Source organism: Polyodon spathula, chromosome 18 (assembly GCF_017654505.1).
Source record: "Polyodon spathula isolate WHYD16114869_AA chromosome 18, ASM1765450v1, whole genome shotgun sequence".
NCBI classification, from domain to species: domain Eukaryota; kingdom Metazoa; phylum Chordata; class Actinopteri; order Acipenseriformes; family Polyodontidae; genus Polyodon; species Polyodon spathula.
In genome coordinates, this window is record NC_054551.1 from 19,503,707 (window position 1) to 19,521,021 (window position 17,315).

At 37.7% G+C, this 17,315-nt stretch overlaps 1 protein-coding gene across 1 annotated transcript; it reads left to right on the forward strand.

The window, feature by feature from the left end:
- Positions 1–1,527: 1,527 nt before the first annotated feature.
- On the forward strand, positions 1,528–15,799 carry LOC121294080 (vitellogenin-like). The gene is made up of 35 exons (XM_041217634.1): positions 1,528–1,572; positions 1,678–1,698; positions 1,787–1,938; positions 2,511–2,762; positions 2,844–3,005; positions 3,094–3,242; positions 3,453–3,603; positions 3,706–3,863; positions 3,955–4,120; positions 4,591–4,716; positions 4,798–5,016; positions 5,110–5,327; positions 5,665–5,762; positions 5,869–5,993; positions 6,203–6,298; positions 6,800–6,919; positions 7,063–7,252; positions 7,517–7,610; positions 7,712–7,897; positions 8,265–8,409; positions 8,522–8,747; positions 9,100–9,278; positions 9,614–10,057; positions 10,152–10,199; positions 10,313–10,402; positions 10,499–10,711; positions 11,034–11,176; positions 11,426–11,564; positions 11,659–11,788; positions 12,650–12,833; positions 13,012–13,094; positions 14,041–14,135; positions 14,505–14,664; positions 15,159–15,320; positions 15,582–15,799. The coding sequence occupies exons 1-35, from the start codon at positions 1,533–1,535 to the stop codon at positions 15,686–15,688; spliced, it is 5,271 nt and encodes a 1,756-aa protein (XP_041073568.1). The 5' UTR covers positions 1,528–1,532; the 3' UTR covers positions 15,689–15,799.
- The last annotated feature ends 1,516 nt before the right edge of the window (positions 15,800–17,315 follow it).

The following is a 17,315-nucleotide window of genomic DNA, read 5'->3' on the forward strand; positions in this document are numbered from 1 at the left end:
ATAAAACAACATATAACTAACAGCTGGAGAAAATGAATGACTGCAAATGTGTATATGAACACTTTACTTTGCTTTTCCTATAATACTAGCCATCGTTTGTAATACGCCCAATGCGCACAGCGGTCTCCTAGCAAGTGAAGGCACCACTGTATTCTGGATGCTGTAGTTTATTCTAGGAACTTGCACAGCCCATTGAAATATCACTAGAAAGCCCCAAGCCTCCTCTTTTATTTAATATATTGACTGTGTTCCTAGTTCTCCTTTTTCGAGTTACAGACATTTGAACACACCTACCAATTTGTTGCGCGTCACAGCACTGGAGCACTGAGGGGGTGGTAGAAAGTATGAATGCATGACATCAATGGAAAGCACAAAGCCTGCACTTTTAAATCACACTGAAACCGGAACGCTACTGAAGTGACCAAGTAATAGGCAAAAAACGAAACTTAGGACCTGACTCTGTCACATGACTCAAGCCATGGTTTCGGATTGCTGTATTTTGCTTAGGAACGTCTGTTCAGGACATACGATTCATCATTGGAAAGCTCGAATTATGTACTTTATATGTAAGCTAGCTATTACGATGCCTGAGGTATTCACACGAGAAGGTCGGGCCCGTCGATACACAATGCCTATACAGATAGGAAAGCGAGGAATTTACTGCTGTGAATTCAGTGCATGTGGTTTCTGTGATGAATCTACAGTTCTCTGTGGTTTCAGTTTTTTCACAGAATTCAAACATAGGATCAAAGGCGGCCATAAAAGACATATTGTAATAGTGTTTAGACACTAAAAAACTCAATTCAAGAAGAAAAATAAAAACACTGCCTACCTACCGCTATGGCCAAAGGTTTTGCATCACCTAGAATTTTAGCATTGAGATATAATAATAAAAAAACCCAAACATATGAACATAATTTAGACCTTTTTATTTAACATCATGTAATCAAAGAATCTACAAAATGACAAAGCAAAAGTCTACCGGAAGCCACAATAGTTATACAGTGTTTCATATTAGATTTTGAAATGTCACATTTTTTTTGTCAGTTTTTTGTTAAGTATATTGGAAACTACAAAGCGGTATGTAATTCAATATGTTAACGTAACATTATTCAGTAGGTTTCATATATATATATATATATATATATATATATATATATATATATATATATATATATATATATATAATATATATATTATATATATCATTTATTTCAATAAGAACCAAACTCCTAATAAACCAAAATCCTAATAAGTTCAGTAAAACAAAAAATGTAAAATGTAATTCATAGCTACTTACTTTTTATACAAAACCTGCTCACTATCTGTTACTCTACAATGTATTTGTTAAAATCGATAAAATTGGCACAATGACAATCTGATATGTTAAGTGGCTAGATAGCCAAAAACAAAAACAAAAAAAAGCATAAATCAGCACAAAAAAAACCTGCGCATGAGCAAATCAAGTGGTCCTGAGCAATATACTGTGTATAAATAGGCTGACAGAAGAGACCCTGCACTTACCTACGACCATGAAGGGGATCATAGTCGCACTGGCTATAGCCATTGTGGGTAAGTATATAAATACATGTATATATTTTAAATACGGTATGGATTTATTATTTTCTTTTTTCTAACTTTTTAATATATATATATGTATATTCTTAATATTTTCAGCTGCTGCTCCGGATAACTTGAGTAAGTATATTTTAAGTTGTATTGTATTTATTAATGAATTGTTTTTTAATTGTTTTCCGTGGTAACTGGTATCTGTGCTTCATTGCAGACCCAGATTACAGCAGCAGTAAGACCTATGAGTACGATTATGAGGGTCAGCTTCTGGCTGGGCTTCCTGAGAAGGGCCTGGCAAGAGCCGGCCTGAAATTGGGCTGCAAAGTGCAAATCAGCGGAGTCGCCCAGAAAACATACTTGCTTAAGGTGCGTGAAACTGACACGATGATTTGCACACAAACTCTCCTGATAATAAATTAATAAGCAGAATAGAATTAACCTTTTTTATTTTATTTTTAATTGAGAAAAAGACCTGGAAGTCTTGCTTCCACAGAAGAGACATTCTTAAAGTGCCTCGTAATGTGCTCTTTTTATACTATAAATGTATGTCTTGGCCAGAAAAATAAAAAAAAATTGGGCCCATATTTTCAAAGCATTCGAATCTCAATGTGGAATTTTCTTCTTTCAAATTTAAATGAAATTTAAACTTTGAAGAAGTGGCACTTGAGGCTTTATGACGGCCATTCTCATGCTGATAAAATGTTTTACACCGCAAACGAAAGCTATTAAAACCCCAACATTGCTTTTATTTAATGTCCTGTCATAGAATACATGAAGTAGCTTTTCAAAGTGAACTGAAGCAAGCCAAATTAGTTTAATGGAAAACAGCACACTTCAGATACGAAGCCAATCAAATGTATCATCAATTCATAACTTCAGCTATGCAGCTACTCTGCATGTTTACACTCTACTGTAAACCGATTCTGTTTGTTTCTCAGATTGTTGATCCCCAGATTAAGGAATATAATGGGATCTGGCCCAAAGATCCATTCAGACCTGCAGAAAAACTCTCCCAGGCATTGGCTTCTCAGCTACAGAAACCCATCAAGTTTGAGTACAGCAACGGCCGTGTTGGAAACATTTACTCTCCCGCGGAGGTATCAGAGACTGTCATCAACATCCAGAGAGGAATCCTGAACATGCTACAAATTAACATCAAGAAGACCCAGAATGTGTACGAATTGCAGGAGGTAACAAAGACTAAACATTTTTTGTCACTGATTGATACACTTGTAGAGAGTTCCGCTGTTTATGAGAACTCTGTTCCTTAGGATGGAGTTCAAGGTGTCTGCCAAACAAGCTATGTGATTCAAGAAGACCAGAAGGCGAATCACATCATTGTCACAAAATCCAAGGACCTGAATAACTGCGAGGACAGAAAAAAGAAGGACATTGGTATGGTTTATACAGAGCAATGTGACCGCTGTCAACAGGTAAAATACTTGATAACTTTTCCTTTGAACTTTGTTCTCCGTGGTGTTTTTCTATGTCTAACATATCTTCCTGTGCGTATCTGATTAGAATGGAAAGAACCTGCGAGGCGCCGCTACTTACACATATGTGATGAAACCCACTGACAATGGTGCTCTGATCACTCAAGTGAATGCTCAGGAGATGCATCAGTTCACACCCTTTAATGAAATGCATGGAGCTGCTCAAATGGAAGCATGGTACGCCCCTTACTATTTCATATGTAATGTATCGAGCAGATTAGAGCTTATTTACTGAATATTTGACAACAAACTGTTGATTGAATACGCACATTCCACCTCCAGAGTACAGCTTGTTGGGTGTACTAAAAAGACATCCTACTTATTAGTTTAATGCAGTTATTATGATCATTTTGTACCACTTTCTTATTGTGTCATATTTTTAACCAGGCAAAAGCTAGTTCTGAAGAATATAAAAAACAACCCAGTAAAAGTGCCTGAAACTCAGTTCCAGAACCGAGGGTCTCTGCATTACCAGTTTGCATCTGAACTTCTCCAGACACCAGTTCAGCTCTTCAGGACCAAAAATCCAGAGACAGAGGTGCCTGGCTGAAATCCTTTGCAAACCACTAGTTCAGCACATTTCAAACCAATTCATTGAAATATCATTCCTTACTTACATTTCTGTGTCTATGGATTACAGATAGTGGAGATCCTGCATCATCTGGTACAGAATAATCAGGAGCAGGTCCACGCTGATGCCCCAGCCAAGTTCCTTCAGCTCACCCAGTTGTTGCGTTCAGCCAGCCATCAGAACATTGAGGCCATCTGGAAACAGTTTCAAAACAGAAATGACTACAGGTAAAGTTTGGGTTCTATGGATTATAATAGACGCAGTTTGCTGAACATTGACAGTTAACACTGCTTCTCCCTCTGTTTGCATCTTTTATAGACGCTGGATCCTGGATGCAGTTCCTGCAATAGGAACGCCCAGTGCACTGAAGTTCATAAAAGAGAAAATCCAGAATAGGGACATCACAGAGACAGAAGCAGCCCAGGCTCTCCTGACAGCAATGCACCTAATGAAAGCTGACCAAGATACCATGCAAATTGCAGCTGTAAGTTGGTCAAGTCATGCACATAATGCCACATTACACTATGTAACACAATTTTTGTTCCTGGGTAGTAAGTGTTATTTCCTAATTGCTTATGCCAATACAGTATAATCATAAATCTCGAAAAACTACTCACTTCTAAATCTTTTGTAGTCATTTTTGTATTACTTTAGTATAAATACATGTTAATTTGGATTCATATGTTGTTTTTTTCTGACTTTATGTGAAGGAAAAGACACACATTTGCCCGTTTTCCCATTGAAAATAGTGATATTTTGAAATATCACTGTCCTGGTCACAAAAGCAAAGTTTGTGGGGAATAATAGCCATTTTCTATACTTTTGAGGCATAAGCAATTAGGAAATAACACTTATTACCCAGGAACAAAAACAAAAAAAAAAATTGTTACACGGTGTTATCAGTGATGCAATGAAAAACATCTTTTACAGTAACAATAACCTTTCTCATTTCAGGACATCGCCACCTCTAGCCATGTCCAGAAGTCACACGTTCTCCATAAAATTGCTCTACTTGCTTATGGCTCCATGGTTCACAAGTACTGTGCTAAATTTCAGAGCTGCCCAGAGAAAACATTACAGGTAGGTGTCTCTCAGGGTACTGGAGTCAGTCTCTATGAACTGCTGTGATGATGTTCATCTCAAACCTCCTTGTTTTCTTAGCCTCTCCATGACCTTGCTGCTGATGCTGCTAGCAGAGCTCATCACGAAGACATGGTCCTTGCCCTGAAGGCTTTGGGCAATGCAGGACAGCCTTCTAGTATCAAGCGCATCCAGAAGTTCCTACCAGGGTTTTCCTCTGGAGCGTCACAGCTTCCAGTCAAAATTCAAGGGGATGCTTTGATGGCCCTCAGGAACATCGCCAAGAAGGAACCAAGAAAGGTGAGATGGATTCAGAATATGATACCATGAATGGTATTGCACGGGCAATGACATCGCTAAAACTCTACAATGCATACTGCACTTTTCTTACAGGTTCAGGAAATTGCTCTGCAGATCTTTATGGAGAAAAAATTACATCCTGAGGTCCGAATGCTGGCTTGTGTAGTTCTGTTTGAAACCAGACCCCCCATGGCACTTGTGGCAACCGTAGCTGAGGCCCTGCTGAAGGAGACCAGTTTGCAAGTGGCCAGTTTCACCTACTCCCACATGAAGTCTCTCACCAGAAGCACTGCTCCAGACACACGCCCAGTGTAAGAACCAATGAGATTTCACAGTCCTGCCCAAATGGGTTAAAGATAATAATAATAATAATAATAATAATAATAATAATAATAATAATAATAATAATAATAATAATAATAATAATATAATAGAGACAATGGCAAGCTGTCAGTGTATTATGCATTCAGGAAATAAGGAGGTAGGTTAAAGATTAACATTTTAATGAATGCCTTGTTGATTGTTCTCTAACTTAAATATAACCGAACAATGTTGGTAACACTCTAGTTAGGGATCCATTTTAAGCGGTTATATATATATGAAACTGTAATAATATATATTCTAACTGCAGTCATTTTTTCCCAATAGTGCTGCTGCCTGCAATGTAGCTGTCAAGCTTCTGAGCTCCAAACTTGATAGACTGAGCTACCAATACAGCAAGGCTATTCACCTTGATGCTTTTAGAAGTAAGTTAAATATATATATGTATATATAATATATATAATGTTACTGCTCCTCTAAACTATGCTACCAATTATGGACTGAAACACTGACAACACTCTTTCTTTCTAGCTGAACTGATGGCCGGAGTAGCAGCTAATGTCTTTGTGATAAACGACGCAGCCAACATCCTCCCCACAGCTGTTGTGTCCAAAATCCGGGGATATATGGCTGGATCTGCAGCAGACCTACTAGAGGTAGAAGCATCAACTTGATTAAGTTTACTCCATTACAGCAGACCAGTAAACTAATATAGTACCTACAGTATGCTCTGTGTATAGCTATGTCCAATGCCCTGTAACTATTAAAACAGTTAGATTGAAAAGTGTTTCTGGAAAGACAGTTTAGAAAAAGTACAATATATATGGTAGAGAGAGTTAATATGTTATCATTTGCTTCATCACAGGTTGGAGTCCGAGCAGAGGGACTGCAAGAAGTCCTTAGAAAACAACACACATCAGTCAGCAGTGCTCGCAGCAAGATTGAGCGCATTCTTAAAACTGTAAGTGTACACAAGGCAGCAGTTGTTCACCTTGGCTCTGTTAGCTGTGTAATAATGACACATACATATGCTCTTCATTAAAAATCAAGAATAGACTGGCAAATATTGTTGCGGGGATAATTAAAAATGTTTAAATACCATGAAAAAATGTATATGTATGACCATAGTGATCAAAATCTTAAATAAATAACTAAATAATTGGCAGAGGTTTAGGTTTAGTGGATTACAAACACTAGCTTTTAAGACCTTTTAAGTCTGTTGTGCAATGTAGGGGTACATTTTAAGAAACAATTCTATGTTTTTTTCAGCTTTCCACTTCTGAGGAAAAAGTGTACTTAACAATTAATCTAATAAGGAATATCAGCTTTTTCACTATTACCCTGATTAACACAGCATAAACAGGGGGGGGGGGGGAAACTACTTGAACTAGTCTAAATGAACTTGGAATGTTGAAACTGGCCCTGCTGGTAACTGACACTGTCATCCTTTTACTTCACACAGCTCTCTGGCTGGAAGGCCATACCATCCAACAAACTGCTGGCATCAGCCTATATCAAGCTGTTTGGACAAGAGGTTTCCTTCTCTGAAATTGACAGGAATGTCATTGAAAATGCAGTTCAGGTACAGAAAGCTTTCAGTCATTGTCAGCAATCAAACCAATACAGATTTACAAGCAAGAATTTTTGTAACTATATGTATCAATATTGTACATTAAGAATTTTAAAAGGGCCTTTAAGACCCTCCTTTCCCATGATCAATTGCAGACAATCACCGGACCTTTAGAAAGACAAGACGCTGTGAGAAGGGTGCTCAGGAGGCTTCAGGATGGAACTGCAGCACAGTGGTCCAAGCCCTTGCTGGCTGCCGAAGTGCGTCGAATTGTACCCACTTGCGTTGGCTTTCCCATGGAAATGAGCCTGTACTCTGCTGCTGTATCTAATGTTGCAGTTAATGGTAAGAATGCTTACACTTTGAAAGCACACACAGGAAAGGTAAAGCTTTAATATCAGCATTCACTGTTTCTAAAGAATCCCTGCAGTTTTGCTGCAAATACAATCTCACCTGTGTGATTCAAAGTATTTGTACTCCAGTGTAAATGGAAACTCAGCTGCTTGTATTTTCTGTCATATTTATCTCTATTGATAGATTAGTAAGTTATTAAATGAAGCTATTTCCAACATTTTGAAATACTTGTATCTCCTTTTGTTCGCTGAAAAGTCCGAACACAACTGTCACCTGCCCCCACTGACAGCTTCCGAATCTCTCAGCTGCTGAATTCCCACATTCAGATGCAAGCCGACCTCAGCCCCAGGTAGGTCTGTCAAACAGCAAAGCAATAAACGCATAAATATTGAAGGATGCAATCGTGTGAAAGTGATTTAAATGTACACTATAATATTTTGTATTTTGCAGTGTCTCCATTCACACAGTAGCAGTGATGGGCATCAACACCCATTTAATTCAGGCTGGAGTGGAATTACGTGCAAAAGCCCGCATGGCAATCCCAATGAAGTTCAATGCAAGGATTGACATGAAGGAACAAAACTTCAAGTTAGAGGCTTTACCGTGTCAGCAGGAGGAAAACCTTTTGTCCCTGAGGTACGCAATTATTTAAATTACATATGATTTTCAATACATTTCAATGTACTGCTTCATTTTGCCATTTTGCACAAACACACCTGTTATTTTAGTGCTTTTTTGTTGCTGGTTTTTCATTTATTAATTTGCTGGACATAGCTATCACCACTTATAACTTCTTTACCTTTCTTCTGACTTAGCACGTGCTTGTTCTGTTTGTAAATCCTGATCTTACAAAAGCAGGGTTTCACCAGGTTGTTACCTACAGTTTTTAATTCCCTGTTATCATGCCTATAATAATAATAATAATAATAATAATAATAATAATAAAACACATATATTATTATTATGTAATTCATGGCCATTCACTAATTTAACATTTCAACAGGGTTCAAGCGTTTGCTGTTTCCAGAAATTTGCAAGATTTATCTGAAAGAAAGACCCCGCTATTGCCTGATTCAGCTCAAGTGAACATAATGAAGCAACGTTTCACATCTCAAGAACAAACACCTTTTCAACATGAACAAGGCATAGTAAGAAATATCCCTTTACAGATTTCACCATCTTAGGCACTAATGATAATAAGTGTATCTATCCTAATGTTTGGATAATAAGAGTATTTATCTATTTTGTGTTCAACTCCAGTCAAGACTGTCCTCTGACCAAATACAGTCAGCAGAAGTTCCATATTCTGAAGATCAAGCACAACAGCAAGAGGCATCAGCTGAACCACACAACTACTGCGCAAAAGCAACAGAATTCGGGATCCAGTTCTGCTTTCAGGGAAAATCACAAAATGCTGCTTTCATCAGAAACTCTCCACTGTATAAAATCATTGGAGAACACACAGCGAAAGTGTCTCTTAAACCAGGTACTACTCTAACAGAGAAGCAAAGGTTTATAGCAAAGGGAAATCTAAATGTAATTGTTATCCCCATGGTCAAATATGCATGGTTATTCATTGATATACATGAATTGTGTGATTGAAATGTGTTAATTTAAGTTGTTGTCCATGGTTTATGAAGTCCATGCATAATCAGGTAGAACATGCTAAATTGAAATTTTCAATGTTTGCAATGGAGGTTGATCCATGTCATTCATTTATCCTTAGAAACTTGAACATTTCATGTATGAGAATTATGCAAGATAAAACAAACAAGATGTATTTCACTTTCCAGTACCAATCTTTACCTTGTTAATGACTGTTGTTGATGTGTTTACAGCTCATATAGAGGAATCTCTTGAAAAACTGCAGATTGAAATTCAGGCAGGAGCAAAGGCAGCTTCGAAGATAGTCAAGCTAATATCCCTGAAGGCTATGCCCAAGGAGGAGGAGACAGAGGAAGGTCCTCAAGGAAAAACAGTCCTGTTGAAACTGCAAAGACTTCTGAAAACAGAAGGGGTAATCATTCTATTGACTCTCATTACAGGCTTTCATTTTTTTGAAATTTTAACATGAGGAGAAATAAAGTTCAGGGTAGATTTGCTGTATATATGTATTTTTTTTTACTTCAGGCCTTAAGTTATATTTTATGTTGGCAGTTATGTAGCCTTGGTAGAGTTCAATGCAGTTAATCTAGCCATTGATTTTCATTAAAAAAAAACAACAAATCTACATATATTTTCATGTGTATTCAGACTGTTTTGAAACCATGGCAACCCAATCAAGAAACGTTATTTAAAGGTAAAAGTGAGAACACTGTCTTAACAATAGATTGTGCTTTACTTTGTCACCAGGGAGGCATGAGGAAATCAATTCATAGAAACAGAAACTCATCATCCTCTAGCTCCTCCAGCTCCAGCAGCTCCTCCAGCAGCTCCTCCAGCAGCTCATCCAGCCAGCAGGACAGGAAACAGAACAAGCAGCTGAACATGAACACCAAGCGCAAGGGCCGCCCAACTTCCTCCTCCTCCTCCTCCTCCTCCTCCTCCTCCTCCTCTTCATCCAGCAGCTCTTCTTCCCAGGAGGGGCAGAAGAAACGGGAGAAACAGAGCAAGGGACAGGTTCAAAATTTATATCGTGATCAAGACCAGGATCAGAACAGGAATAAAAACAGGGATCAAGACAGGAATAAAAATAACAACAGCAGCAGCAGCAGTAGCAGCAGCAGCAGCAGCAGCGGCAGCAGCAGCAGCAGCAGCAGTTCTTCTAGTGACAGCAGTCAGAAAAAGTTGAGACAGGTAAAGAATTTACAACAGAACTGCATTTTGAATTTGGAATAATCACAAGGATTCAGATACCAACTGTAATGACAAATTACTTTCTGTTTTACAGCAATACAAGATGTATGATTTCCGGTTCAAGTCTGCTAGTGTCCATCAGGTAAGATAGAATGTGGGCTTTTGTGACTCCTGTCACCAACCCTGATTGGACCCTGTAAATGTGTTTGCGCTGGTTTTTGAAAAAAATGTTTAATCCTGCCTTTGTACATTCAGAATGGCCTCAGGTCTTCATCGTCTAGCAGCAGCAGCAGCAGCAGCAGCAGCAGCAGCAGTGATTCCAGACTTGCATCAGCATCTCAAAAGGTTGAGAATACAGTTGTAACAACTAAAGTAATGGATTCTAACACCTGACAGTACTCAGTAATGACACCTGTGTCTACACATCTTGTGTCCACCCAGCCTAAGTTCCTTGGCGATGCAATGCCACCCATGCTTGCTCTTGTTCTTCGAGCCGTAAGGAGTGATGGGAAACAGCAGGGGTACCAAGTGGCTTTCTATTATGATGACAAAACAAATAAACCCAAAGTTCAGGTGATGGCAGCCAACTTAAGAGAACAAAGCAAGTGGCAAGTCTGTGCAGATGCTGTGCAGCCCAGTGCTCAGGAAACTAAGGTAGGAAAAATAGACATTTGCAATAGTTTAATAGAGAGGAAGGACTGCCAATTATGTTTTATCACAGAAATGTAAAAAGACTGATAACTTTTGATTGATTATTTTATTAATGTATTACTGGGCTACTGTCTCCAGCAGACCAGGGGGTGCACCCTCAAGCTAAGTAGGCTTGAGGCAGCTGTTTGTTTCTATATGTCACATAATGATCAATAGGAAAGGAATGATGTTGGGGTTTGTCCTGAACTACTGAATCAGGTTTAATGCAATGCAATGCTTTGCAATGGATTCTTTTTAACACACTTATCCACTCCTGTTCACCCAGGTGAAGATTCAATGGGGCGAGGAATGCCAGGACTACAGGGTGGGCATGAAGGTGTCGACTGGCCACTTGGCCACTCACCCGGCTGTGCAGCTCAAAATGCAGTGGGGGAAGATTCCTAAGATAGCAAAACAAGCCACAAAAATGTTTGTATTTGTTTTATTACTTCATGGTTCTGTAGCTTATTAAGTTATCAGTTTATGACAGTTTTGGCATGCAAATAGTTTTGACTTATACTAGAAAAAATTCAGAGCAATTATTTAATTTAGGGTTAATGTAAGTTCTTTCTTTAAAGGATTTAAAATAAAGAACATACATCCAGTTGTTGTTGTTGTTGTTACATACTATTTAGAAAGTCTGTTTCACTTTCTAATCCCATTTGTTTGCCTGTCCAGAGTTGCTGAATATGCTCCCGGCGCTGCATTCCTGTTAGGATTTTCAGAGCGCTGGCAGAGAAACCCATCCAAACAGATTGCTTTTATTTTAGCAGCAACTTCCACAAGGACCATTGATGTAGTTATTAAAGCACCAAAGGTAACTGTTTTTATTATTCAGTTTTATGTATTTGTGTCTTCTAGACCATGCATGCATATGTTTTGAAATGTATTTGTTTGCTTCATTTTTGCAGTTAACCCTTTTCAATCGAGCTCTTCGCACTCCCTTTGCATTACCTGTTGGTCAGAATGCTATCTCTGAGACTGGAAAATCCAGATGGAGCATAGCTAACATTCCTATTATGCTGGAGGAAACAATGTCAGGTTTGTTGCATATATATATATATATATATATATATATATATATATATATATATATATAAGATATATATATATATATATATATACACAGATACACAGTCAAACCTTTTTAATATCTGTGCAATGGGACTGAGCTTAAATGATGACAATAGCCGGAGGTGAGTTTATCAACTCACAACAGGTGCTGACACCAATATGCCTGTTTAGCTGTGGATCTAAAAAATAGTACTAGACACTGCATTGATCCCAATAGGGTTCATTAAAACAATGTCTTTCACTATACAAGCCTATTACATTTAGCACTGTGTACAACGCATTATAATAATGAAAATCTTACTGAAAGAATGCTTCAGACATGCTCATTTTGTTGTTCTGTATACCACATACACTACTGTACCCTACTTTATATCTGGAATATTTAAATACTGCAGAGCAACGTACTTACATGAAAACCTTCTAATATTAGGTTAGTCATGTTTCAGTTATTAAAAGTGATTGATCTAATAACTAAATCACCAATGTGATATTATCAGGAGTCCCTCACTGACTCTCGTTTTATTGTGGCCTGGACATTTCAATGTGATGTTTATATTGGGAGGGTGACAGGAATGACAGTATGTGATTTTCACTGTTCATTTTTACCATCTAACTTCTGCTTGTCATAACCGAAAACATGAAGATATTGCTTTTTTTTATTTAAATAACGGAGCAAGCGTTTTCAACATGCAGAGGGGGAGAGCTACATTCTACATGCTAAAACAGTAATGTTATAAGTATGAATTATTATTATAGAAGAAATAAGAAAATGACGCAAGCATACATTCTAATGAGTGTAACACATGTTGTTGTATTTCTTTTTTCCAGGACAGTGTACAGTTGAGAATAACAAAATCGTCACGTTTAATGGCAAGAAGTTCTCAACAGAATTGCCAGACGCTTGCCAGGTTGTTCTGTCTCAAGACTGCTCCTCTGATCTCCAGTGGATAGTGCTAGCACAAAAGACTGCGTCTTCAAAAAACAAAGCAATAAATGTGAACGTGGCTAACAAGTAAGCATGAATCATACACTTGATTAAAAGGGCTGCAAAAACAACAGGTTATATGATTATCATAGGAAAGAAGTTCCTATGCGATAGTACATGAATTATTGTTTCATTGTTATATTTGAAACCAAATACTTTCAACCCAACATCATAAAAAAATACTCTTTTTTTTTTTTTTTTAAAGGGACATTGAATTGTATTGTCATGGACAGGCCACTCAAGTGAAGGTTAATGGCAATGAGATCTCCAACCTGCCATATGATTCTGGTTGGTATAACACATATGATGATAACGCATGCAAAAAGCCTGTCTAATTCACCAGCAGTAAAACAGTCTGCTTAATCCAGTTGTAGGATTTCACTGCAGGTTTTGTCTCCCAATGCCTAATAGCTCATCACTGTGATTTTTCTGACTAGCCCTGTATAAGAAGTATTCCTCAGCCAGGGAGGAAAACCTGGATTTTGTTGCTAAATTGCCCCCTTTAAGGCTCCATAGGTTCTAATTGTGCTGGTATTAGCTTTAAAGAAGAAACATTGATATCAAAATGTATCACTTGTAGACAATGTTGCAGAAGTTACTTTTAAAAAGTATTCTGTTACAATTACAAGTTACTTGAACAAAATTGTAACGAGTTACAGTTACTTATCACTTTGAAACCCAATCGTTCCCACTTCCTGACACCATTTTCTAGCAAGATTACATAAAACCTTCATGTGAACTGCAAGTTCATGCACCTTCTGATTTCCATGTTATTCATTAGACGTAGTCCTTTTTTAAACGTTTAACTAAAACCATAGGGTTTTTTTCAAATAAAATGAAATGTGTTGCCACATTTAGTTACCTGGCTGAAATAGGAACCATTACATTATAAATTGACAACATTTTTTATTAGATTACAGTAATGTATTAAATGTAATACGGTACTCCGCAACACTGCTTATAGATCTGAAATGTCAGTTGATGTTTTCCAGTAAAATAACCAACTATTTTGAGTCTACAATACTCCAATATGATACCTAGCTAATACTTAAGACGGCAGTAGCAGAAAGATACTGTATATTCATTTTTCAGCTCATTGTTTAGTTTATTACCAGTTACAAAACCTACCATCAGTATTACAGAGTTAGAAGCACAGTAAATTCCACTCAGTACAATTCAAATTGCCCATTTAATATTTGACCAACTTTTATGTGTTTTTGTGTTTGTTTTGCAGATTCAATCTCAATTACCAGTACAGAAAATGGATTAACCCTTGAAGCGAACAAATATGGCCTAAACAATGTTTACTTTGATTGTGACCAATGCAAGGTACATTTTCAAATGGCCTTGTATCTATAGCTCCTGTCTGGTTATCAAGGGTTAGCGCTGTATAATGTAAAACCTCATTATAAAAATGATTCAAATTTTTTCCTTGATTTATGAAAAACTACTAAGTATGTGGTTACAGTACTGTATTAACAAATCTTTAATCATTTAAATCAGCACTGCAAAAACATGTTAACATCACTGACATTAAATGATTAGACTGAAAGTTGGGGCAGCATGTGAACATTATCTGTGGTTGACTTGAGTGGCTTACACTGGTGACAGAAGCCTCTTTATTTGGAGCGTTCCAGACAGTACCACACATATACTGTAGTACTATACATAAAGGTGAGTTTTTCTTTGTTAATGCAGATCCAGGTTGGATCCTCAATGAAAGGGAAGACTTGTGGGGTATGTGGCCATGGGGATGGAGAAACCAGGAAGGAGTACCAGATGCCAGGCGGATGTGTGGCCAAGAGCTCAGATAGCTTCGCTCAGTCATGGGTGATTCCAGGAGACTCCTGCAGTGACGGTAATAGAGCCGTAAAATATGAATCTGCTCCTGGTAGATATTTTAAATGTAACCCCTAAATTCATGAAGTTTTTTATTTCTTCATTATTACTTGAAGAGTTCATTTGAGTGTATGATTTATATTTATAAAAGTTGAATCATGTGATTTCTAAGTGTTTGTTTTTTGTATTGTCTGAGACAGCCCCTCGTTTTTGTTTCTTTTGGATTTTGCCACAATGAGGGGTTGATTTAATCAACTTTTGCCCCATCAGGATGAAGTACAGCTCCTTTTTTGGAACATTTTACTGCACTGGAGAATCATTCTGGATTCATCAACCACATATCCGGGATTACCCTTGTTTTGTAAAATTACCTAGAAAAACCCCAGCTGTGGCTTACCCCAGCAGGGTTTAGGGTTATCAGATCAACACCTACGTAAAAAGTCTATAATGGTACAGTTTAGTTTACTGCAGTATTCTATAGTACCCAATGAAAATTGTGTTTTATTGTTGCAGATTGTAAACTAAAGCGAGAGTTTGTGAAGTTGAACAAAGAGGTTAACCTTCAAGGAAGAGAAGTCAAGTGCTATTCAATTGATCCTATACTTCAGTGTATGCCTGGATGCTCCCCTGTAAAAACCTATCCTGTCACTATTGGCTTCCACTGCCTCCCAACTGGTAAGTCTGTTTGTAAGACATCAATGCATTTGCCTGTTACCTCTGGAGGCTAACATAAGAAGGGAAATCAGCCTAATTAATCTGCATTATACATTAATACCATGCAAGTTGGCTAAACTAGTAGCAGGTTCTTGGGATAGGCTCAGGGGTGGGTATCAGAGATGGTCTTCCAACTCAGTTCACTGGCAATGTCAACCCAACATCATAAAATGTATTTACCCTTTTTCTTAGTTAATTGTTGTACTGTCTTCCCTCCCCCAGACTCTGCTGTGGATGTCCTAGAAGGAAACTTCAGCCAGAAGAAAGAAGACATTGAAGAGATTGTGAACGCTCACCTGGCTTGCTCATGCAGTGGACACTGCTCTTAAAATACAACTTTTTGTGTTTTCAAGTCAAGATGATTGCGTTGATAATCGCAATACATATTTAGTGTTATAGTAGTACAAGTATCCATAATAAACTCATGGTTTTAAAAGCAATGTTGTTCTCTGTGTTTTAATAATGGCTATCGTCAATGTGCCAGCCTTGTTCTCCTCCTAGTGATCACTTTCAGAGAACACAATGCAAGGCTCTTTAGCATGTATGGAAGGGGATTGGTGACACGTATACATTTTGGGTTGAAAAGTTCAGGATGGGGTTTTGCTCTTAATTCTTTATTCACAGACAGAAATCATTTAATTGTTTGTCTTTTAAAATAATGAAGTTTCTTCAACCTTATTGACCAATCAAATTGCTGTAACGGATTACACATGAAATGACATTCCTGTGCTCATAAATAAATACAAATAAATAACCACTGAAATGTACACAAAATCTGCTCACCATAAAGCTCAAAAATAAATAAAGACATTGAGGTCCATTCAGTTCATCTAAAAGGTGTCGGGTCTAAACACTGTTATGGCATGCTGTGACAGGCTGACTGTAGTGATGGTGACGTCAGAACCAGGAAATGAAACGCAGAGTGGTGAATGAGTTAAATTGCGCTGTTACGTGGTTTATTATTAAACAGTTTGAACAAAAAAACATAAACAAAATGGCGCGTTGGCCAAACAAACAGACAGACAGACAGACAGTGGACGAACCAAACAAGTACCGTGCTGGTGCTTCCAGCACGTTGTAGCAATTGCTTATATAATAGATCTCCTCTTTCTCTCACCCATTCTCCAGCCTCGATTGCTAATCAATAATTCAGTTGAAGTGTCGGCACAACTGCAAGTGAATAAATTTAGTGCAATTTCCCGTGCTCACATATTATTACATTTTACCTGCACGTGAAGTGCTGTGCAATCCTCGTGCCTAAATACAAATATACATTTGAAATCACTTGTGTTACACAGACCCATTTATATCCCGTGTACCAATGACTATACACCAACATTAACACACAACACGCAACATATAAACATAAATATGCACAGGGTCGGGCACACTGCCACACATACTTATGGCAAGCCAAATGATCATTTCGAGATATCTCCATGTACAGGTAGACATTCATTAATCCATGCAGATTGGGACCAATTTGAGCCCGGCTTAGTGAAAAATCCCTGCGCTATTAATTGAAAACTCGAAAAATTCAATAATACAAATAAAATATAAAGTCCAAACAACAGTCAAAATATATACTGTACATAATCAGCATTGTTCAGAGGCAGAGAGAGCTGCTTAAAAAAGTCTTCCTGCTCTGTCTTTAATTGTCATAACTGCTCTTCACATTCGGACTGCCAGGCTAAGAGAGTCTTAAGTCTGCTTTCTGCTCGCTTATCACTGGTTTCGGCAACTATAATACAGGCCTGTACATTGGCTTGCACTAAACTGTAGTTGAATTGAATTGAATTAAATTAAATTATGACCGTCTGCTTCCACACAGATAAGATGATTTCCGCACTAATAAAGCATGCGAATACCCCCTTCCGCATAGATCAGATGATTTGTACACTAATACATTTTGATAATGTACAGTATTAAACCGCACAGATTATCGAAACACGGAAT